The sequence below is a fragment of the Musa acuminata genome, chromosome BXJ1-10, assembly GCF_036884655.1.
Source record: "Musa acuminata AAA Group cultivar baxijiao chromosome BXJ1-10, Cavendish_Baxijiao_AAA, whole genome shotgun sequence".
Classification (NCBI taxonomy): Eukaryota; Viridiplantae; Streptophyta; class Magnoliopsida; order Zingiberales; family Musaceae; genus Musa; species Musa acuminata.
This window is the reverse complement of record NC_088336.1, coordinates 24,451,002-24,474,644: the sequence shown is the minus strand read 5'-3', so window position 1 is coordinate 24,474,644 and position 23,643 is coordinate 24,451,002. Positions and strand designations below refer to the sequence as shown.

Sequence of the window (23,643 nt, the reverse complement as noted above, 5' to 3'; positions counted from 1 at the left end):
ATCCCAACTCCACTCTTCTGTGCTCTGTTCCTCCTAACAAAAGTCAGCGCGCCTCACATCCCCTTTCCCTTTTCCGAGCCGCTGTTGCCCTTCCCCCTTCCCTATTCGGTCAACGCCGTCGGTTGTACGCGGCACCGGGGAGGGTTATTTATAGGAGGGTTTGCTCCCGGGCCGTGCTTAAGGCACGATTTCCAGTTCTCGGCGGCGGCGATGGACGACGACAACTGGGATCTGAGCGCCGTTGTGCGGAGCTGCCGGCCGTCGGGGACGGCGGGGGCGGCGACGACGACGACGACGTCGGACACTTTCTCGTTGTTGCCTCCGCACTCGAGGCAGCTCCTGGCGGCGGAGGGAGGCAAAGGTGGCGCCTTTGTGCTTTTACCGGACGTAAACCAGAGGCGGACCAGCACCTTGGGGGCGGAAGAGCTATACAACTCCTCGTTCCTCAAAGGCTGGCCACCTCGTTCCACCACAACCACCTCCCCGCTGGCCGCCGTGGGCGGGTCACTTCAACCCCCACCGTGCCGGAGAGCAGACCGGCCTCTCTCCCGAACCCACCGGTCCAGGCGAAGGTAAGCATGCCGCCCATTTCCTACACTTACCCTCGAGATGAAGGAGGAGAGAACTTTGATCTAAGAATTGGATCTTTGATGGGATTCCAGGAAGAGCCAACAGAAGAAGGTGGTGTGCCACGTCCCGGCCGACGGCCTCTCCTCCGATACATGGGCCTGGCGGAAGTACGGACAGAAACCCATAAAAGGTTCGCCTTACCCTCGGTAATCAAGCTACCCTTCCTCTTCCCGTGTTTCTCGTCTTGCTTCGACATCGAAGCTCAAAGAAAGAGGCTGACTTTGAGGTCCGAAACAGGGGTTACTACAAGTGTAGCAGCTCTAAAGCGTGCCTCGCGCGGAAGCAGGTGGAGCGGAGCCGGACAGACCCGGGGATCTACATCATCACCTACACCGGCGAGCACAACCACCCCATGCCCACCCATCGCAGCGCCCTCGCCGGGAGCACACGCCACAAGTTTCCAAGTCCTCCCTGCGCCGCCGCTGTCCCGGGGGATGGCGGCGAGCGCCTCTCCACCGCCGACCCCGAAGCCAGTCCCCTGTCCGCGACCACCGCAGCTGGGCTGTCCCCCGCCACCCCGCTCACTGCCTCCATGGACGACGAGCCTTTCCGCAGCCGACCAGAGAAAGGGGAAGACGGCGTGGACGAGGAGGAAGAGGTGGAAGACGAAGATGACGAGGGCCTGCTCCTGGTGGAGGACATGGAGATGATGGGCAAGGACGACTTGCTGTTCGTGAGATCAGAGGAGAGCGGCCCCGCCTCGGCGACGACGGCGGAGATGGGGGCGTTCTTCGACGGCGACGCAGGCTTCGAGGACCACTTGCTTCCTCTGCCATGGCTGTCTAATTGCAACAGCAACAGCAGCAGCAGCAGCAGCAGCCACGGCTGCTACAGATGACGTCTTCTCCATCTCCACCTCTCTCAGAGCCTCAGCGATGGCAAAGTCCACAATTTTGTCATCTCTTCCGCTGCTTCTGCTGCTGCCATTAATGTGCAATATGCTTTCATTTTTTTACCCTCGCTCTATTTCTTCGTCTCATGTTGTGTCTTGTGCAGTATGCATATGTAATGTATAAAGGAAGACCCTTTTGTTATCTTCTTCGGCTTCTTATCTGTTCTCATCTTACGACACCAAAATAAATGTCCACTGACATCTGTTGCCATGTCGCCAAAGGTCTCCTATCTGTATCTGCTCAAAGCAGATCATACTATCAATGTGTGTGCTAAAGAAGAGATCAACCAAAGAAGACTTGGATACAGAGGAAGAGAAGAAAAGGAGAAGGAAACACCACAAAGAAATCATCGTTCATAATGGACACAATTAATGTGTGGCTCACAACCAAAGGGGGGGGGGGGGGGGGGGGGGAGGAGAAGATACAGCTAAACAAGGGAGCAGCTGCACGACCACACGATACTTTGCAGGCCAATGAAATTAATAGCGATGACGTTGGAGTTGAAAATTTGCAATTTCGAATCAGATGGAGTGTCTAAATTCAAAGCTTATCCACCACTCGCATGCCATTTGACTTTGAGTTCTTGGTCAACTCTTAACATTTTTACAGCTCTGAGAAAGACCACACGAGGCAGAAGGACTCGACCGTACGTTGAAAAGAACGGATCTCTATCTATATCCGGTTAAAAAGAACTCAATCAAATGTTAAGAGGGTCAACGTATCAGTAAAGTCCTCAGTAGATGAACGTAACAAAAGGAATCAAGGTCGAGCATAGGCCCAGTGGTTAGTTGCTGCCATTCAAGAGGAACTCAGTTGACCAGAAGGCGATTGATGAACTCAGTTGACCAATTAAATCAGACAATGGATAATAGAAAGTTGCAGCTAATGATAAAAAAGTTCAACAAAATCTGGAAAAATAGAAAAGAAATAAGAAGCAAATTGTGAAGTAACTGAACACATCTGAAGGAGTAAAACTTGAAAAGCAATCACAAAAAAAAGTCATGTGCCAAAAACTTGAGACATCTGATATCAAGGTAACAATGTGTTTCATGATAGCTGGGTTGACTAGATTGCATGAACATGACAAATCAAAAGACTTGGTTTTGCAAAAATATTGACAAGAAAATGTTCGTCATCCGACTGAAGATAAACATTTACTAAGAATTATTAGCCACAATTAACTTATGATACAAAACCATGGCTAAGTATGATGAAGTGCTGCCCAAAAAGCTTGGGGAACATGAACTTGTTATAATGCTTTCGATAGCTTTAACAGCATTTAAATTCACAGGAAATAGACTTGCTTTGTATCATCAGCAAGATTGTCATGTAGATCACATTTCTTAAGCATGAATTAATATATCCTAAGAAATTATAGGATGGAGTAACAAGGAAGAATTTCACAATTTAGTCATATCAATCTACTAAACTCTACTTGCAACCCATCATCAGCGTTAAAATCAATCTGCCAATGAACTAACCGCTAGTATCAAGGAAGCACAAGTTTAATTATTTGTTTGAAATTTAAGCAAGAAATCTTCCAGAAGTGAGATAACCATTAAAACTTGATGTAGCATACACAAAATCTAGAGTTCAGCTGTTAGTGGACCAGTTCTTCCGGTGTGTGGTCCGGTTCTTAACCTATGCTGACGTAGTCTCCAATATACTCAGTGTACTTCATGACAATTAAGATAATTACCAAAGAATAATCCAGAAATAGTCAGCGGAATGAACATTTAAGAAAAGCTAGGCCTACAACTACATATCGTGAACAAAAAAATATAAAACATGATGACAAAAGACCGCAGAGAACATAATTAACATTTTAATGTGTCACCACCAAGGGAAAAAATCTTTACTTTTATATAATGATCATCAACACGAAAAATTACAAAAAAAATGGAAATAAACCTTATATCTATCAAGAAAATAAACAAAAATGTTAATTGATTGCTTGTGTCCAAAAACTAGAATAAGATACTTCACCCTTTATTTTGAGAATGAAATATACTTTTACCATAAACAATCACCATCATCAACATGGAGGGGCCAGTAATTTGTTTTAAAACTTAAAAAACAATGTTCCGTAATTTATTGCTAAAGCATAAAGGGCGTACCCAGTGCACGTGGCTTCTGCCAATGTAGGGACTGCGGAGGGTCAATGTACGCAGCCTTACTTTTAAATATTTAAATAGGCAGTTTCTGTAATTTACTGCTAAAGCAATAACTGAAAAGAAGAAAAGCTGAATAAACCGGTATAGATAGGCCTGATTCCTGTATGCAAATTCAAACAAGTTAGCACAGTTGCCATCTGATGGCTATCCAGCTGTTTCCTCATTTTTACCAGCAGCAGCAGCTGCTGAAGCTGCCTCATTCAAGCCCATCTTTTGCAGCTCATTTGAAAAACCATCAACATCAGCTTCACTTATTTTATATGGTGTATAAACTGCACTTGGAAATGAACGATTTTCTACTTCTTCTTTGTACTGTGAAAGAGCTTTGCTGATGACATCTCCCACATGTGCATATTGTTTACAGAACTTCGGAGTAACCTGTCAAAAAAAAAAAAAAGATTATGCACACTCATGTAAGAACCCACAAGGAGGTAAAGAGAGAATCAAAATAAAAACCCAAATTACCTTAGCATGATGAGGATGCTGAAACATACCCAACAAATCATGGTAAACCAGCACCTGCACAACTTGAAACTCAGCTCACTTACTTTTTTTTAGTCATATGAAAGGCAAGTAATGAACAGTGATCTTATAAGCAAACACAAAAGGACAAGTTGCATGTTTTGGAAAAGCCCAACAAGAATGCCAATCAAGTCACCATGAAAAATTGCAAGAGAAAACAAAATCAGTATAACTTTGTGACATTATACTACTACAATGTTAAAAGAACAAAATACAATTAACAATAAAACTGATCAATAATAAACATTCAAATAACCAAGGACCAAAGCATAACATGTGGTGCCTATGCCAGTTGGTGACTAGCAATCTGGCACAAATCCTATGGCAATAACTGCATAGCCCATATGGGTTGTGTCATCAGGTAACATATCAGTATAGCAATTGTAAGGTATCCCTAGATTCTGTCACAGAGTGCCTAAAAGGTACATCTCATGTAACATACAGCGTACTACTGAATACCCAATCCACAAGAATAATAATATTGTGACATTATATTTGTCAAGAAATGTAGATCACAAACTATTTTATGCAGTAAAATAAATACATAAAAGGTGTAGATGGTTAGCAATAAAAATAATCTACAAAAACGTAACCACGTCAGTAAATAAATGAGAATAAACTATCCGGCGGTCTTGTCCCACAGCACCTGTTTCAGAAAGCCTTCTGAGATTAAGCAAACAGCAACGTAAATGGAACCATAATCTGCTCACAAACGAACTTTTTATATGAATGGGGTGAAGCTCAAACTTGCTCTCTTAGTCAACAGTGATCCTTGCTAATGATTAACCAAATGAAAGTATTCCTAACTCACTTGCAAGTTAATTTGCCTAATGTGCATCGATTATCAAACTATTGATAAGATGCCAAGGATAGTCACCGGAACATGAACCCCAAGACAGGCACTAAAATCTACTGCAAGGAATTTTTGAATAATGAACATTAACAAGTGAATTGCATTAAGAGCTACATCAAGTCCGTTGGCTGGATGTGTATGATGATTCATGCTATACTTCCTTATTACCTGATCTCAAAATAGTAGTCCATATAATAGGACATCCAGTTTTGTACCAAGAACTTCTGTTAAATGGGCTGTCCTTGAGAGAGGAAAAAGCAAGAATTGAACAGAAAAAAGGAGAACTAAGGTGGTCAGCATGACCGATATGAAGGTCAAAACTAAATGGGGCCATTTAGAACAAACTTATAGAAATTGCAAGTTACCATATCTAAGTGGCTGAGAAAAAGAAAATTGATTCTTTTTCTTGAACTTTCCATGTGCTTGTTCATTAAGCTAATAATTTTATGCACTTTAACAGTCCAAGAATTCAGAGGAAAAATATAATCTAGGTAAATTCACGAACACCTCTTGTGGATGGATCTCTCTCACAAATAATTTTCAATTCTAGAACATTTTCCTCTTCATTATAGCCCTGCAAGAAAGCAACATCAAAAAACTTGATAAACATTAAAAACTCCATTTTGGGCCAATAGACAATCTAACCTGGCCGCTACAGAAAGGTCCAGCACCAATGCCAATGGTGGGTATCTGCAGTGCAGCAGTCGCTGCTGCAGCAACTGGTGCAGGCACACACTCCAAAACAATTGAGAAGCAACCCGCCTCCTGCAAAGCAAGTGCCGTCTCCACGACCTGCATATAGCGAGATCTTATCATCGAACTACGCACCAAATAGAATCTGCAAAAGCAATTCACTGTGACAAAAGAAAGCACCTTGACAGCACTAGCAACTGTCTTCCCCTGCGGCCGGAACCCCCCAAGCACACTAATAGCCTGCGGAGTCAATCCAACATGCCCCATGACCGCGATGCCCGCCTCGACAATCGCCTTCGCTGCAGAGATCCTCGACGGTGCGCCGCCTTCCAGCTTGATCGCGTCCATTCCCCCTTCCTTCAACATCCTCACAGCCGAGTTGACCGCCTGCCGTGCAGCATCCCCCAGCCCAAGAAACGATCAAAGGACTCGTATTTACGAATTCTTGCACTTGGGAAGAGAGAGGAGACGGACCTCGGAGGCGGAGGACTCGTAGGAGCCGAAAGGGAGGTCGCCGACGAGGAGGGGGCGGGAGGCGCCGCGGGCGACTGCGCGGCAGTGGGCGAGCATGTCGTCGAGGGAGATGGGGAGGGTGGTGTCATGGCCGTGGATGACCATGGCGGCGGAGTCGCCGACGAGGAGCACGTCGACGCCAGACGAGTCGACGTGGGCGGCGGAGGGGTAGTCGTAGGCGGTGACGACGGTGATAGGCTCGCCGCGGCGGTGCTTCTGGCGGAGATGGGTGAGCGTGACCCGGCGACCGGGGGACTGGGGCTTCGGCCCGCCGTACACCGTGCTCTCCGGCACGTTGCTCATCAGTCGCCTCGCCAGTAGCCGCAGCATCTCCCCTTCTGTTTCTTCCTTCCTCGGCTTCCCGTCCCTTGCTATTCTCCTCAGGCCGCTGCTCCCACGTGCCAACCGACAAGGATGTATAGGGCAGATTCTGGGGATCAGATCGATAAGGACCTCGATGGGACTCGGTGCCGCTGTACTGAGTTTGGGAATGTACAGGACAACAACGACAAAATCCAATCTATAAGCAATGTAGGCCTAATTATTGTCGATAGCAACGATTTTGATTCGAGTTCGTTTTCCTTTTCACTCCTTACCTTTGCCTTTAATCTTCCTTAGCCTTTACTTTTCTTGAAGATATTGACTCGTTCTTTAATAATAATGCATATATATTCTAGAAAGTTGATATTATAGGATGATCGTAAAATGTTTTGGATCAATCTGAATCATGATTTCTGCACACGAACCCTAATAATTGGGACATTTGGGTTTGTTGTTGTGGTCTCACCCCATCAAACACAGGCCGACCATGAGCTTGAGGTGATCAAAGTCAAAACGAGTAATTATCGCACATTCGTAGCACTACGGAATATGAGTGCTCTTCTGATCGATAATAGTTTGAAAGGTACACAACCAACCTTGTTTACGGGAAAAGAAAAGAGGAGGGCACCACACAGCAAAAAGAGGGTTGCGATACAGTAAAAGATGCTCCTCTTTTCTCAAGACGGGTAACAAAAGGACATACATAGATTTCAACTTGAGACATTTGTGTATGTAATTTAACAAACGTCACACGGTTCGTCTCGTGCTCGTGCAGTCGTTCTTGCTGCTCGAGAGAGAATAAAATGGCATTCACCCTTCTTCAAGTCACTTGCAAACACTGTTGCCTGTAGATGGAATACCGATGTCATAGGCCATATGATCCTGTCGATTGGTCATTTGAATCAGCACGTCTTGTACTGACGTGCTGTATTATGGGTGGTTGAACATTGAGAGAGTTAACAGGTGACACCAGAAGCTGGTCAGTAGAACCATCAACTGAGGAAGGTGGCGGTCGTGATTGTGCTGGTTGTGTAGGAGCAACCAAGTACTGACTAAGGGCAGCGTCGTAGGCACTGCCAGTTAGACTACCTCTCATGCGCCCCGTTGGCTGCCAATTGCGCTCATATGGAAGTTCAGACGCCCCATGAGATCCTGATGAAGGCAGTGTCCCATCCATGTCGACGACTGTGGGAAAAGACGGCACTCTGGTCGTGACAGGAATTCTTGCTGCTCCTGTTTGTGCTGTGGCCGGCTGTGCTGCACGTTCGGCAGATGATCGTATGCTAAGACTAGGTCCCGCAGCTGTTGGAAACACAGGACTCCGTGATGCTTGCAGCACCTGACTCGAAGGGTTACGAGAAGGCCACGAAATACTCGACAGATTTGCAGAATGATGTCCCCTTTGATATAGTAGCTGTTGGGGATTTTGGTAGTCTGAGGGAGAGTGGACTGTTGCTCTGTAAGGATCTGCCACTCTTAACTGGCCTTGTGGAGCTGAAGTGCCAACCAGGCTAGGTGCTGGAACACCAACTCGCTGCAATGCTGAGTTACTATGTTGGTGGGGTTCCTGGTGATCTCAAAATTGAAAAAGCGAAAAGGTCAGTGGGCAAGTTCAAAAGACTCATGACACCATTGTAGAATTTTTACAGATATGTCAAACAAGCAGAATATATTAACTTGTAGTAGTCGTAAAACATGAAAGGCGCCACCTTGATATATATGTACATGTGTAAACACAGGACAAACAAATACATAGTTCTTGCAAAGAGACACATGTACCACTAAATTCACAACAAAGAAATTTGTGGAAATGCAAAAGAAAGAAAATATAAGAAAACTGTATGATCTACAATGTCAACTATTTTGTAGCATGCTCCAGCAGATTTAAAATTTGCATGGTTAATTGACTATACAGACAAGTTACAGTAGGGACCTATTGTGGAGCTATTTTGGCAAGATAGAGACACTGATTGCAGTATACATTGTTGCCCGGTTTTAACTAATCAGAATCAATTATTGCAAATCAAAGAAGACAAACTTGCATTTTCTCAGAACCATCTAGGTTATCACTAGTGTCAATTAATTCATGCAAGTTCATGGTCAAAAGAGTTAAATGGAAAGTTCAAAGCATGCCACCAAAAACAACAACTATCAATTTCAACTTTCAAGACCAAGAAGTTTTAGAGACTGTGTGCCACAAAATTCACAACAAAGAAATTTGTGGAAATGCAAAAGAAAGAAAATATAAGACAACTGTATGACCTACAACGTCAACTATTTTGTAGCATGATCCAATAGATTTAAAATTTGCATGGTTAATTGACTATAAAGACAAGTTACAGTAGGGACCTATTATGGAGCTATTTTGGCAAGATAGAGACACTGATTGCAGTATACATTGTTGCCCGGTTTTAACTAATCAGAGTTAATTATTGCAAATCAAAGAAGACGAACTTGCATTTTCTCAGAACCATCTAGGTTATCACTGGTGTCGATTAATTCATGCAAGTTCATGGTCGAAAGAGTTAAATGGAAGGTTCAAAGCTTGCCACCAAAAACAACATCCATCAATTTCAACTTTCAAGACAAAGAAGTTTTAGATATATGCAAAAGGCAGCAAACCTAAAAGTAGTCAAGCAGTTCTAGTCCTATATGGTCAAATGAGATCCATGAAAACACAGTTGAATCAGTCACTATATATATGTGTGTGTGTATATATGTATATGTGTATATATGTATGTATATGCATATACATATATATATACACAATTATAGTGTGTGCTCAAAGGAAAAGAATTTGAGGATACAAAAAGAAGTGCATCATAATGAAATAAGGTTCAGACAGATACAGCACAATCTTTCAAAAAACAACATAAAATTGCAATCAATTACACCATTATAATGCATTCAATTACAATGCTAAGACTGTAACCTTTGCTGCACTGGAATATTTTAGTAAAATTACCGGAGTTATGGAATGCAACTGTGATGGTACCGAAGCCATGTTGGAAGTTCTGAAGTGTTGCTCGATTTGCATCTGACTGCTAATTGAACTAAGTCCACTGGCCATAGTTGTTGGAGAAAATGCTTGGTGAGATATAGAAGTAATACTGTTGATCATAGAATTGGAATTTGATGAACCTATATGCACTCTTCGAGATGAACTGGGTGGTTGTGTTTGTGCAGGAAGTGCTTGTACTGCTATTGGGGTCCTACTAACATGTCTAGGTATAGGAGGTCTCCCTGCTTCATTGGTAATAATTGAACCTGCCAAATGCAATGGCTGTAATTGCAAATTTTCAGCAAGCGGCATCCCTTGTGATGCTTGCTGAAAAGTTGGTGTAGACTGTGAAAATTCAAGACCTGTTAAAACCCTATTAAGTGCTGGAGAAACAGCATCAGTTTGAATAGGATTCAGCACAACATTAGGGACAAGTGATTCCAAGGTTCCCAGTGCATTAGCATTGCCACCACCTGTTCTGCCTGATGTGGAGCTAGAAACTGAAGGCAAATTCCAGGGCAAAATACCATCTCCTGTATTGTAAACAGCTGCTAGAATGTCAATAGGAGTACTGGTGACTGGAGCCCCAGAAGTATCCAGTGAGACCGGAAGACCTTCAATATCCCTGAATGGTTTCCTGTCTTCTAACTCGCAGATAATGTTTTCAGCTCTGTATGCATATCCATGTGAAGGTGTAACTTCTTCTGAACACTTCGCTATATCGGATGCATAATCTTCTTCCATAGTCAAATCTACAACACCAGTTAATGTACTCCCATTCTCATTGCTAGTTTCTTGCTGCCCAGACCTCACCTTATGAACTTGATTTATACTTTTATTGTGTTCAACAAACGCCTTCCATGATCCATCAGCAAAAATTACAATATCAGCAATATCCTCCCCGACCTCTTGCAGTACCTGGTAACAGAGAAAGAACATCATGCAACTTGATGTGTAGTTGATGCCATTGTTGATTGATATTCAAAGTACTTGCCTTGACAATATTTTGATCAATCCGTAGGTCAATACCACTAGTAGGTGTGTTACAACAAGGACAGCGCCAGGATGGCTTGCGAAAGTTCATTTCCATGAAATTATCATAGTCAAAACACTAAAGACATAGTAGAGTCAAATAAAGGCCTTGTATCTTTCATATTAATTCAAAATACAAAATAGAGTCCGACCTGATGATGTTTGCAGAGATGTCCTTTAACAGGAATCTTAATACGCTTGAAGCTGTACATAGCATCATGCAAGAATAAGACAGCAGTAAATCGCTAATTACAAGAACTGTCTTAACATTTATTATTCAAGACTTCAGTAACACGAGGAAATCAATTATCAAATAGAATAAGTACAAGAAATTACATTTCACCAAGAACATTCCAACACACCTTATAGGGCAATTGAGTGTTATCCTTGATGGCCCCTCAATTATGTCGGAATCTAAATCAATATCAAGCAAATACTTTCAGTGGTACATCTCAGCATCCAATCCAACAAAAACATTATTATGGTCAATAACATTAGCATAGACATACAACATCAATAGTGTTCATTTGCAAAAAGGAACTATTAAGATAATAGCTTCAAGCACATATTCTCAAAGGAAAGCACATAAGACAATAATAGCCACCCAAGAGATGTTCAGAAACATAGGATAAACTGATCCATGTTGAATTTGGTCAAAATTCATAGAAACAGGTCAACAATCACACTTTCAAGACACAACTCTTTTTTCCAAATTCAGCTTAATTGTATCAGTTCAACATCCAGACCATTTAAAATTTTATTTTTCTGGATAAATTTACTAATTGTTTATGACAAGGTTCGCAATACCGTACCGTACCGGTATTTCGACCTAGGCTCAGTATCGGTACGGTACGGTATACCGAGCGGTACACCCAGGTGTACCGAGCGGTACATCTGGGTGTGCCGAATACTGTAGCACTGCTACAGTGCTGCAGTGCACTCGGACCGGTAACAGACGGTCCGCGTACCGACAATCTGTCAGACCGGTACATACCGCCCGTACCGGGCGGTACAGTTCGGTACGGCAGACCCTGGTTTATGATACACAGGCATTATGGAAAGGTGTTACTCAACCAAATGTAATGCATTTGCATCTCAGGTTACAGTTACAGGTTGTATCTCACATTATTCTAACACTATAGGCTTAAACATCCAACCCGCATTATTTATAAGTATCAAGACACAAATGAGAATCATTGCACCAATCTATTAACTAGATTCTTCCAGATATACTTGCATCCAAACTTACTGATCTTTTAGATGTATTTTTAGGCATATAAAGTTCCCCTGATGTCACTTATACTATCAATGTCTGAGAATCGAATCATGTGTCCACCTTTGTTCACAGATAAAGATTAAGATTACTTTTACATTGGGACAAATTTAAGGGTTGGAGATGGGAAAAATGCTTACAAAAATTATAACAAAGAAATCATATTACATTAAATAAGTCAAATATATATTGTAGTGATTTTCCAAATATATTTATAGATCACAAAGTGAATCAACAAAAATTAACAAATTAACTTACCTGAAACAGTTTTTTCAATCACAGGATGAACATAATCCTCCAGTGTTGGAGCAGCAGGAGTAGTTATTCTACCGATGAAGGCAATGGCTATGATGTAACTACCTGTTTCAAATAAAACAAATTAGGTTACAAGCACATACAAAGAAAGCATATACATGGAAAACATACTATACCAGAATTAGAGTATTGCTGGATCCAAATAAAAGTGCAATCAGCATACCACTGAAATATCCAATAGCCTGGATAATATTTGTTCCATATTTTAGCATTTTAGTAATATCTGTCGGAAACTGAGGTCCTGAATCCTGTTAAATAAACAAAAGAATACTACAGATGACAGGAGCTTTGCATCAGGGGCAAGACCATAAAGATAAAAGGTCGATGAGGCCCAAATACCATGGAAACATTTGTCCTTCTCTCAATGCCCTTTCCATTCACCAAAAAGCTGCAATATGAAGTGGGAAACATCTCGATATCACAACATCATTGGGCTTAACTAGAACGCCAGAGGTGCGAAAAGATATACCTCACATGTTGGGGGCTTATAATACATGACGATGTATCTAAATTATCTGTCTGAACAACAAGGAGGCACTGCAAGAAAGAGAGCACATGCTGACATGTTTAGCGCAGATAGAAACACTGATATTTCTTTTATTTTCTTTCAACCTTTTCTTTGTTCTTTTAGAATGACAGATATCCCTATATAGTGGATATTTCATGGAATCTAATCAATTAGCTTCAAATGGATAAAAGAAATGTCATGAGGATATTTACGGTATAGTGAGATGCCTCCAAAGCTCAGATGATAACCTATACCATCCAGCTCCATCAAGAACAACATTCTCAGATGATGCAATGATCTTCACATCATTTCACAGTTTTCAAGTCTTTTGTCCTCTCCCATTCTTGATACTTATTTTTTATGAGACAAGTCCAAGGTTCCAAGCCATCAAAACAATCTTCCAAATTCACCATTGTTGTTTCTACCAAAAGATTAATTTTCCCCAACCACCAAAATGCCACCACGAGATCCGAACCTCTGCCATAATAAGTTCAAACATCTTTCCTAGGTCCTCATCTTCATACTGTAAAATAACATAATTGACCTTCTATAGATACAAAATTTTCCTTTTGATGTTAAAGACTTAAGGTGCACCAGTAATTACAGATTAAACATGTCTGTCAGCAATAACAATCGTGTCTAATCATTAAAAATAATTTTCTTCATCATCAACTTATTATTGAACATTGAAATCTTTATTTTTGATATATATTAACCATATATTCCAACTGCAACAGTAATTATTGATAAATGGTGCCAAAACTAGATACTAAACAACTACATCTTGGTCCTACTTATTTTGAAAACTATATTTGTACAACAATTGTTCTTTCTGGAGCAAACATTACACTTAATTCCACAAAAACCTAAAATTTTCAGATCCTTGTTTCTTACTGTAAAATTAAGCTACTTATATAGTTTTCATTAATAATTTGTGATAGCAACTCCCACCACCTTTCTTGAATTTCACCTTCATTATTTTTCCTTTAAGTACTTTCATATTTGTCCTTTTGAAAATCATCGCATGCTTTGTATCTAGTTCTAGCAGTCACATCTTGGAATCTTTTTGCAACAGCCTTATGGAAGTAAGGCTAAACTTCACTACTTTTCTTGCAAAACAAATTAATAAACATACAAGTAGTGAGTTGGATGCTTTAATATATATTAGAACACTTACTTGAAAAAAGATAAAAAAAACTAAATATATTCAAATGATGAGACTTTAGAATAGAACGTACATCTATTTTTTGAAGTTCAAACAGGTTAAAGGGATAAAAGTTTTCATGGCTAGCCTTGTTTTTGTAAAAGTTATTCAGGTTAGTCTTGTTTGGAAATTATCTCCAAAATTGGCATCCTTAAAAATTGAATTTGGATGATGTGTCCTGAACCACTATTGAGAAGTACAATTATTTTTTTAAAGAATTGCTGTCACAGATAAAGGTTTTTGTTTAGAGAACTGCTATTCATGATATCGTTCTCTTCCATAAGATCGCAAACACGGATGGCAGCTTGGCAAGAATAAATCGAGGCAAACAGTATCAGTTTTTAACTTGTTTTCCATGTCAACTGAAAGAAGGTAAGTCACAGAAATACTTCCTAGAGGAGGCTTGTCTTGGATATTTTGCTGAAAACAAGGCCAGACTTGAAAAGAAATCTATACGACGGACAAATTTCAGTCTGATCCAAACCAAGAATGTCCAATTCCAATGCTTGAATTGTAGATCTTATGGGAGACCATCAGGATCAGCAAAAATTTGAATAATCCTAGTTGGTATTGACTGATCTTGACAGATTCCATAGATAAAGCCTGTTATCAGTAAGAGTACTCCTTTGTGACCTCCTTTGCAACCTAGGAGGCCAAGGTTAGTTTGGAAACATACTCTCTATATATAAAGGTAAGACTGTATATTGAACTTTCCTAGACCTTGCATTGATGGATGCCTCATGATCTGAAAACACAATTGATATTTTACCTTGACTGATTTTAGAGTCATTAAGAATAGGGAAACCAATCCCAAACTCCATTTTGTCAAATTGGGAAATTCAAAGAAATCCAATCCTAAATCCCATAAAAAGAGGGCGTAACTAGTGCACCAAACTCCCGCCAATACGGGATTTGGGGAGTGTCATTGTATGCAACCTTACCTTTAAATATTTTAAAAAGACTGTTTACATGACTCAAACCCTAATCTCTCCTATCGCAAAGGAGCAATCTTACCGTTGTACCAAGGCCATCCCGCCCACCCTCCCAATCTTAAATCCCATAGTCAACAAAATTAATTGAATTCAAGCTTGTACCAACCCATCATCAATTTTTCAGATCACAACAAACTACAACTTAAAAGACCAAACGTCTGTTTAAATCATCGGTAGCTTACGTGTTAGGCCCTTGTCTCTTAGAAGATGTTATAACTAGCTATGCCAGAGGAGAGGAGAATCAAGATTTATCTTTTTCTTTCATTTCCTCTTTTTGTTGATCCAACAAAGGGCTTTAGAAGATTTTCTTTTCTTTTTGGTTGATTTTTCATTCTAGTGACACATCAGTAGTGCTAAACTCAACATGGCATATCAAGTTGGCATGAACCTATTGGCGACTGGTTAACATGAGTATAATCAAGATTTTCAACATCTATTCAACCCATACAACTGCCACACAAAGATGGATATAATTATGCTGGCATGCCAAACCAATAACAAATATGATCCAGTGGAATGCACTGCAGTGTCAGTCATGTCAATATTTGTTGGGCAATATATTATGAATTCTTTTTATGTATGAAGCAATAAACACTAATTAAATGGCTCCTGTGACAGATATTAATATCAATACCCAATCACAACTTATTATCAATAGAAAATGTACATAAAAAAAGCTTGTCCTGAACTTAAAAATATAATCAAGGAAAAGGACTTGAATGTAGAAATAATGTAGAACAAAATCATCCTGAAGAGAAGGTGCAAAATAGATAGTTGACCGAATAAACTTTCAATAGGGACTGTTTAATTAATGTGTATTTGATCCCTAACATACGACAATAATTGGACAAAGAAACTCACTTACAATCTTCTGATCTGGAGGTATGTTCCTCGCTATGTGAAAATCAGCCATTAAAATATCATAACCAGGCTGCAGAACATATTAATGAATTAATATGTTGTCGAAAATCCAAGTTCTTCAAAAGAATATGACAGCATCATAGAGAAAGTTTCGATTTATGTTAAAGAATTAATATGGAATCTATAAGGTCAAATTCAAGCTGTATCTTAGGTCACGAAATCTCAATCAAAGCAATAGCTTGTGCTCAAATGGGTTAAAGCATCTCAAGACATAAACTGAGACAGCACTAGCAGTACAAAAGGCAGACTGGATGCAGACTTAAGTTCGTTTATGTGACAAGTGTATCTGTAGATTTCATTGTACAGCAAATTTAAATATAAGTAAAAGGTGTCTACCATAAATAGCCCAAATACAAAATCAGAATATAATAGAAAAAGAAACAAATTCAGGGAAGTGATGCATCTTATAAATGCATTTCACAACATATTCCGATACATTATTGTGGTACTCTGGCATTTGTGCTATTGGCAAGGATAGAAGATAAAAAGAACAACTACCTCCATTATATCAAGGTAACCCATTCATTCTTTTATATGAGTTGGAACATTAAAATGTTAGGAGCATGATCCTAGAATTATACAGGCTTATTTGCATATTATCCTAGCTTCTTTGATATTTTTCAAGTTAAAATCAAGTTGCCTAATGAAGAAGAATGCAAACCACAGAAACTTCGATGAACAAAAACAAAAAAGCAGTGAACATGAATTTAATGTATTCTTTTTTATTTCATCAAGATCTATAAAAGCTGAAGTATCGGGCCTATTTTATTGATCAAAAGAAGAACTCAATACCATTTAAATGATCAAAATGAAATTTGAATTTAAGCATGAGATGGAACATCCACATATCCAACGAGTTGATATGCACACACAGACCTTTGCTTCGAAAGAAATAACTAAACGACTGAACTTCAACTGTGGATAAAACCTGCAGATTGAAGAACCATCAGTAACAGATACATAAAATAATGCTTTATATGAAAACATGACAAAATAAAGTATATAACAATATAAAGAAAACCCTTAAGACAGCAATCAGGAAATTACTGAATTCCCATAACATTGTCATAACCATGGCAGCTTCTTAAGGAGCTGTTGACCTGACCATTCCCCTAAACTACTGAATTTCAACAACTATTTAATAAAACTTGCAAACATTATGGCCAAGTTAACCTACACCAGAATTTCCAAGTTTCATCCTTGTTAATGAACTCAGTTGGAGAGGATAAGAAAAAATTATGTTTCAATTGTTTCAGATGAAAATTCAAGCCAGAGTAAATACTTTTCAGGCTAATCTCTCCTTGGATCCTATCATAAGCAAACTAAGAGAAAGAAATGTCTAAAAATTAATGGAAAAGGGAGATTACAAGGAATTAAAGGACAAGCAACTATCCTTTCTTACATACTCTTAAAGATAGACTATTATGGCAAGGCTCACTTTAATTTAATGAAAAAATGTATTTCTAATTTCTCAGCATCAAATTATGGGTGCTACTAAATTGGAAGGGAAACATCAGGAATAAAAAACAAATTGATGTCCAACTGGCATTCATCAAGTTCTGTAACACTACTTACTATCTACAACAAGACTACAACAAAGCATTCAAGTCAATAAGTCATATCCTTTAAATAGTAGGCAATGCAGAAATTTGTGTCCCCATTTAACCATTCATCCTACTCCGTATCATGGCTAGCAAAGACTATTTCGGGTACCATTATTTATGTAGGCACACAAAACATGCTGCACGCTAACAAGGGGCCAACAAAAGTTAGGAAGAGAGCACACTATTACGCGTGTTACAGAACTGCATTTTTTTATCTTTGATTTCCCTTTTTGTTTTATTAAGAGGGGTGGGTCTGTAGTGAAAGTAAAGCCACGAATAAACCTACAAAATAATTTAAAGATGACCATCAGTACATTACTAAATACTAACATATGAGACTAAATACTGTTGCAGACTCCTTTGACTAAACAGAAGACGACACATACAACACTTCCAATGGCAAAAAAGACATACCTGGGTATAATCTTGGAAATTATATCTTTAGCATTGCCGACAAAAGTATCACTTGTATCACTCATTGAGATACAAAAGCTGCTACATAGCTATGTATTAAAAAATTCTGAAATTAGAAAGACCACACTTAAGCCTAGAAAAAATAAGTCTGAGAAAAGACAATTTTATGTCAAATGTCTTTGAACCTCATTTCCCATGGAGAGAAGTTCATTTTCATCTGGAGAAGAAAACCATCCATTCTTACAAGCATTCTGCAGAATAGATTGTAAAAGAAAAAAAGTTATAGGATGGTTACATAATCTGCTATCTCAGAAGCCAAGGGAAGTACAGAACAAGCAATTACACAAACTCCATATGGAAAGCAATTAAGTTCAAAGGAAAAAGCAGTCATAAAAAAAAGAAAAAATAATGAAGGTTCATCAACAAGCTAATGACAAACATGATCTGTAAACAAGTCACAGGACAATGTTGATGATGCCACTTATGCACCAAATGTCCACAAGAGCAGAATAATGGTCAACTTTGTCGTGCTTCCAAATACAAGCAAACCATTTTAATTAAAATTAAAGGAGGACATTAGGCCCATGGGATTGCCATGCCAATTTTACCATGCAGTTCCAATGATATGTGCAGGTCTAATGAAACAACAGTAGACTGTACCTTACAGGTGGTACCATAGACCAAAGGAACTAACCATTAAGCCAAATTGATACAAATAAATACCAATTGGTACAGGTCAACACATGTCCCTACCCAATATGTGGAACTCCTAGCTATATCCACATGTATCAATAAACAGAGATGCAAGGTATCAATTGAATACCAGAAGGCCTAGCAGCATGATTCCATAGATATAATCTATAAGGCAATTTTGCAATTTCAATAATGGATCCCCTAGCCCAATCAATTCATGTGGTTTAAGATTTATAAACTGAAGTTGTATTGCTTTTCAGATTTGAGATATTGTGTTTCAATCATTAAGCTAGCATTGACTTCAATAGAGTTATGGGGCATTGTGATTGTTTGATTCCCATTAATTTACCAAATATTGTTTTCCATTGGACTTTCAATCATTGGGCTATCATGTTCTGTTTTCTATTAATTATTATATAGTGATTGTCTGCCTGATTCATTAAATTCCCAACTCTTTTTTCTATATTATGCTAGTGATATTTCAATTGGTCGATGTTGTTTTTATTTTCTTCTATTTTCCTCTTTCACAACAGGTTTAAACCTGGGAGACAGAATGGCTCCACCAACTGGGGAACACAGGCAACATTGGAAAAATCCTTGGTACACTTGGCCCACCACATTCATAACCACTAGGATTGCACATGGATGCTTCCAAAATTGTACTCTACAAATGTTGCCATGCAATTGCAATAACTGCAAAGACATAAATAACAGTATTTCATGACATGGATAAAAACACCATTTTTGTGTGATCGAAGGCAAATTACCTCATAAGAGAAACATATTTTCAGCAACTTACAGAGGAAAATAGGTTGCCTATAGATGATTATCAGGAAAGCTATGGAAAATGGAAATACATTGTAGGTTCACCACAGGGATTTCTGTGACAGATCTTGAACTCTCCATGAGAGTGATTGTATAAGAGCATCAAAGCAAAGTGACAAAGCATCTTTGCAGACTCATGGTCAGAAAGCCAAAGACAAGACATACTGGCAGACTGCGACCACCAAAGATCTTAAATACTATAAGTTTCTCCAATCTCCAAGAAGCAATTGTGTGAAACTCAAAGGGAGCAAATATCAGATGGATGAGAAGAAATGGGATATTTTCCTCTCTTGCAAATCCCCAAGCCATAACAAGGACTCAAACTATGCATGCTACACTAGATAAGTAGGCAAAGGACTGAGTTCTAATCATCTGATACATTTGATAAGAGTTATTTTAAATCTAGGATCAAGTCCTTGTCACCAAAATCATAAGAACTATAAAATAAGCCATAATGTCAGGGATTCTTTATAACATGCTAGATGGTCGATTCTAATCAGGATGATGTATCAATCAACAACCGTCTGCAACATCTATCATGGAAAGTCTGAACTGCAATGAAGTCATAGAAATTTGACGTGTTGGTGGAAGTCATGATTAAGGTAGATTAGGTGATGGCAGCTGTCTGCTAAAATGGTAAATGCTCCTGAAATCAGTTGAAGTTTCAGCTAAAAATAGGCAATTAATGTGTGTGTATATATATATATATAGAGACACACAGACATATATACACATTAATGTCCTATTTCTATTCTTCCTGTTTTGGAGGATTCCATCACCAATGAAGATGGACAATTGCCAAAGCCTCCATGGACATATCCTTATGGAATAAAAATGTCATTCATATAAATACATGTACATGTATATAACCCCCAATGGTCTTGTTAGTGTTTTTGATAAAGTATTGAACCTTTAGCTTTAGAGGGATTTTGATTGGAAATTGGATAGTTTCTTGCAATTCAAAAGTAATAATCACCCTTGAAACTTCATTTTATCTGACATGTGTAAGGTCATAAACCTAGATAATGAGACCAACTCAATTAGTAACTAGGCAAGCATATTGGACACCAGATTACTCGGATAACTAAAATACATGTTTAAAGTACTTAATTAAGTAGTCAATGTAACAAATAAAAGAAGAAAATGCTTGATAGTAGAAAGAAATGTGTGGGACTGTAAACCTACGTGGTCAGTTCAATTCAATTAAAGACAAAATGCTATTTAGCTATCATCTATAAATATCAAATTGATAAATTCCATACAAAAACTACTTAATTTGTAGTTTCAGTAAGAAATGCAGTTCATTTATCAAATTAACATGAGCCATAATCAGGTTTGTCGTGTCATTGCGTGCTTCTTGCAACTCACAGCTGCAGATAGAAAACAACTATATCACCCTAAGTCAAACTGATTGTGATCTCAGAGCTGGAAAAGGGGACTTACTAGATCTGTAAATCAAATTACCTTAGCAGAAATCATTAGCACCATAATGGCTGACTGAAGTGAAGGGTCATTCCGACGTTGATAGACCTACATAACACAAAAGTTACAGGATATATAATCCTCGAAAGTGACAAGATATATAACACAAACCTTCTTGACCGTTGCTCATCGATACTGAACCATACCAACACTTGGTACACTTTTGGTATCAATACCGAACAAGATTTTAATTATTTGCAATAACCACCCTAAACAATAATCTACATGCTCTAAAACAAAAAAATAAAAAATAAAAACAAGAGATACGAGAAACCCATACAATTATACTAAATATATATTGTTGATGCAATCAGATAATTGAAATAGTTAGTTTTGAATAGCGAGATATTTTGTGATAGCAATAATTAGCAAGATCATATATTTTGAGTGTTATATCCAGGACAAAGATTAGCAAGATCTTATATTTTAACTATTATATCCTTGACATGAAATAAAACTAATAAGAGAATCAGTAGAATTTCAATGTGCAATTCTAATATTATCAGATGTGTGTCATCTTTTTGTTGCATAAAAGTTACAATAAATTTCCAAAAAAACTATCATAGGGTCAAATAGCTTACAAATAGCTTGTTCATATTATGTTCGAATAACAACCTTCAATTTGTTATTTAGTAACTGGTAACAAAAACAAGCAACTATAAGCAACATCCATGACAAGCGTGTCGAATAATGTTCACCTAGTTTGATAAGTTCAAAAACTAATATTACAATTCTATTACAATTTGCACGCAGACTTCATGTCCTATCTTATTGCAACACCAAAATAGCTACAAGTTATAACATTTATAAAAAACAGATAAAAATTTCAAATCGTTACTAACAAAAGATAACAAAATAAGCAACTAAAAGCAACATTCATAACAAGAATGTCCAAATAATGTTCAAGTATTTTGCTAAACCAATAAAAATTAGTATTACATTCCTATTACAATATGCAAACAGACTTCGTGTCTTCGTCTTATGACAACACCAAAATGACTATCATAACATTTATCAAAATATCAAATTTATTCCTGGGTTCAGGAGAACACCTCAAGAAAATACCTGTTTTATTAATGAACGAAGACGTTTGGCAATTCCAGGAATATCGTTGCTTGAGAGGGCGTAATCAATACCTCTGTGTTTAGCAGAAAATCTTCATTAAGTACAATAAGAAAAAATCACCTTATTACAAAAAGAGCTCAACTACGGTTGTTACGACGTAAGGAATTCAAGAACGTCTTACGACTTTGAAAAAGAACCTGTAGAAAGAAACTTGGCGATGACTGACCTAGCGAGGGCGAAGACGAGATGGAAGAGGTCCGACGGGGTCAAAGAGATGCCGCCGCGGAAATACAACTCGAGGCGCTCCGCGACGGCACTGAGGCGGACGTTGTTGGCCGCCAACACCGTCAACTGATTCTGGGCTGCCGCGGCGAGAGCGGCGGACGTCTGCCGCGGCATGTAAGCGGGAGGCATCGCCACCGCGGGCCGCTGGAGGCGCGGAGGAGGAGCAGATGGCCTCGAAGTCGCCATTGCTCGTCTGCTTAATCACTGTCCTCGAAGACCCGGAGACGAAGGGGCGAGCAAATTAGGGTTTATTAAAAGCTTCAAGGACAACTTTAGAATTTTCTTACAGGAAAATTATATGTCGTGCAGGGACTTTTCCACTCGGTACCCAATTACCCGCCTGCGCTTACCTGCTTGTAATTGAAGACTTACGTGGGACCCACCATCCCTGCTCCTCCAGAAATCGTTGAAGTGGATGCAAAACTGGTAGGTAGGAGTCGCGTTTAGAGGGGTCTGTCGGTACACCACCACTCATCCAAAAATGCACCCTTCCTCTTACTTAAAAACGACGATTTCCTTTTTGGAATGTCTCGATTTTAATTTTCTCCTTTATTTTTTATTTTTTATTTTTTTATTTACTATATATATATTATTTTTTTTATTTTTTTTATTTTTTTATATTTTTTATTTTATATATTTTATATTTTTTTATTTTTATTTATTTATTTAAAAATACCTTACATTATTTCGGATTCACATTATCAATCATCTTTTTTGTCTCACAATAGTCATCCTTACCTTATCATATCGCTACTAACATTTGAACTTCGCTCGGGGTTGATTCGAAATGATTACATGAGAGATCCATTATCGCAGAAGAAAAGGAGATGATCACATCAAAACATGGACAGTCCTGTTGATTAAGGTAAATATAACCGAGTTGGCTAAGGTAAATATCGCAGAAGAAAAGGAGATATCACATCACGCGACACAACCGAGTTGACTAAGATAAATATAAAGAATATATAAATATGGGTATAAATATTTATACCCATATATTTTTAAAAAATATGTAATATATATATATACTTTAAAAATATATAAAAATAAAAACTAATCATTCATCGATGATAATAATATAAGGTGTAAATACAAGTAGAAATTCTAGTAAGTAAAATTAGATATGACATGCATATCCATGTTAGCAACCTAAGTATAAACGATCAATTGGTTACTCACTCTAAAATATATCTCTAAATAAGAAGACATATATAATATAATTGAAATATTACTATTTACACTCCTTATTTACCATTTATATTTTATTTTAAAATTATAAAAATTTCTAAACTACTCCTAAATACTTTATTTTATTTTTTTCTCCTCCTCTTATTATTCTTCCTTCTCCGCGAAAAACATAAAAAATGACGAACAAGATTGAACAACATCAACGTTATTGAGCATACTTTTTTATAATGTTGTTTATAAAC

The 23,643-nt window shown here is 38.5% G+C and overlaps 3 protein-coding genes across 4 annotated transcripts; 1 reads left to right on the top strand and 2 right to left on the bottom strand.

Annotated features, from left to right (window-relative positions):
• The first annotated feature begins 66 nt into the window (after positions 1 to 66).
• Positions 67 to 1,733, top strand: LOC135583482 (WRKY transcription factor 22-like). Its single transcript, XM_065086898.1, has 3 exons — positions 67 to 572; positions 663 to 776; positions 868 to 1,733. Exons 1-3 carry the CDS (start codon positions 211 to 213, stop codon positions 1,466 to 1,468), a joined length of 1,077 nt encoding a protein of 358 aa, XP_064942970.1. The 5' UTR covers positions 67 to 210; the 3' UTR covers positions 1,469 to 1,733.
• A 1,758-nt stretch (positions 1,734 to 3,491) lies between these two features.
• On the bottom strand, positions 3,492 to 6,760 carry LOC135595650 (3-methyl-2-oxobutanoate hydroxymethyltransferase 1, mitochondrial-like). Its single transcript, XM_065086899.1, has 5 exons — positions 6,240 to 6,760; positions 5,946 to 6,152; positions 5,718 to 5,864; positions 4,163 to 4,216; positions 3,492 to 4,075 (listed from the first exon to the last, which is right to left on the bottom strand). The coding sequence occupies exons 1-5, from the start codon at positions 6,606 to 6,608 to the stop codon at positions 3,842 to 3,844; spliced, it is 1,011 nt and encodes a 336-aa protein (XP_064942971.1). The 5' UTR covers positions 6,609 to 6,760; the 3' UTR covers positions 3,492 to 3,841.
• Positions 6,761 to 7,251: 491 nt separating this feature from the next.
• Positions 7,252 to 22,476, bottom strand: LOC135595646 (E4 SUMO-protein ligase PIAL2-like). 2 transcript variants are annotated; one of them, XM_065086889.1, is made up of 16 exons: positions 22,155 to 22,476; positions 21,929 to 22,001; positions 20,846 to 20,911; positions 18,049 to 18,114; positions 17,864 to 17,952; positions 16,722 to 16,773; positions 15,790 to 15,855; positions 12,690 to 12,757; positions 12,560 to 12,608; positions 12,384 to 12,468; positions 12,164 to 12,265; positions 10,995 to 11,046; positions 10,785 to 10,836; positions 10,595 to 10,711; positions 9,565 to 10,518; positions 7,252 to 8,166 (listed from the first exon to the last, which is right to left on the bottom strand). In XM_065086889.1, the coding sequence occupies exons 1-16, from the start codon at positions 22,397 to 22,399 to the stop codon at positions 7,465 to 7,467; spliced, it is 2,838 nt and encodes a 945-aa protein (XP_064942961.1). In that variant the 5' UTR covers positions 22,400 to 22,476; the 3' UTR covers positions 7,252 to 7,464. The 2 variants fall into 2 exon arrangements, with proteins under 2 accessions (XP_064942961.1, XP_064942962.1); XM_065086890.1 differs by lacking the exons at positions 21,929 to 22,001; positions 22,155 to 22,476 and having other exon boundaries at positions 17,864 to 17,969.
• Positions 22,477 to 23,643: the final 1,167 nt, after the last annotated feature.

Bases quoted from the DNA above. Each gene is read 5' to 3' on its own strand.
- LOC135583482 (XM_065086898.1), top strand. From the start codon at position 211: ATGGACGACGACAACTGGGATCTGAGCGCCGTTGTGCGGAGCTGCCGG. The intron at 573-662 runs GTAAGCATGCCG...ATGGGATTCCAG, and splicing joins ACCCACCGGTCCAGGCGAAG to GAAGAGCCAACAGAAGAAGG. The intron at 777-867 runs GTAATCAAGCTA...GGTCCGAAACAG, and splicing joins AAAGGTTCGCCTTACCCTCG to GGGTTACTACAAGTGTAGCA.
- LOC135595650 (XM_065086899.1), bottom strand. From the start codon at position 6,608: ATGCTGCGGCTACTGGCGAGGCGACTGATGAGCAACGTGCCGGAGAGC. The intron at 5,865-5,945 runs GTGCTTTCTTTT...CGCTATATGCAG, and splicing joins CAGTTGCTAGTGCTGTCAAG to GTCGTGGAGACGGCACTTGC. The intron at 4,217-5,717 runs GTTAGATTGTCT...CAAGTTGTGCAG, and splicing joins GACCTTTCTGTAGCGGCCAG to GTGCTGGTTTACCATGATTT.
- LOC135595646 (XM_065086889.1), bottom strand. From the start codon at position 22,399: ATGGCGACTTCGAGGCCATCTGCTCCTCCTCCGCGCCTCCAGCGGCCC. The intron at 22,002-22,154 runs GTCAGTCATCGC...TGCTAAACACAG, and splicing joins CTCGTCTTCGCCCTCGCTAG to AGGTATTGATTACGCCCTCT. The intron at 16,774-17,863 runs GTATGTCTTTTT...TTCAATCTGCAG, and splicing joins ATTTCCAAGATTATACCCAG to GTTTTATCCACAGTTGAAGT.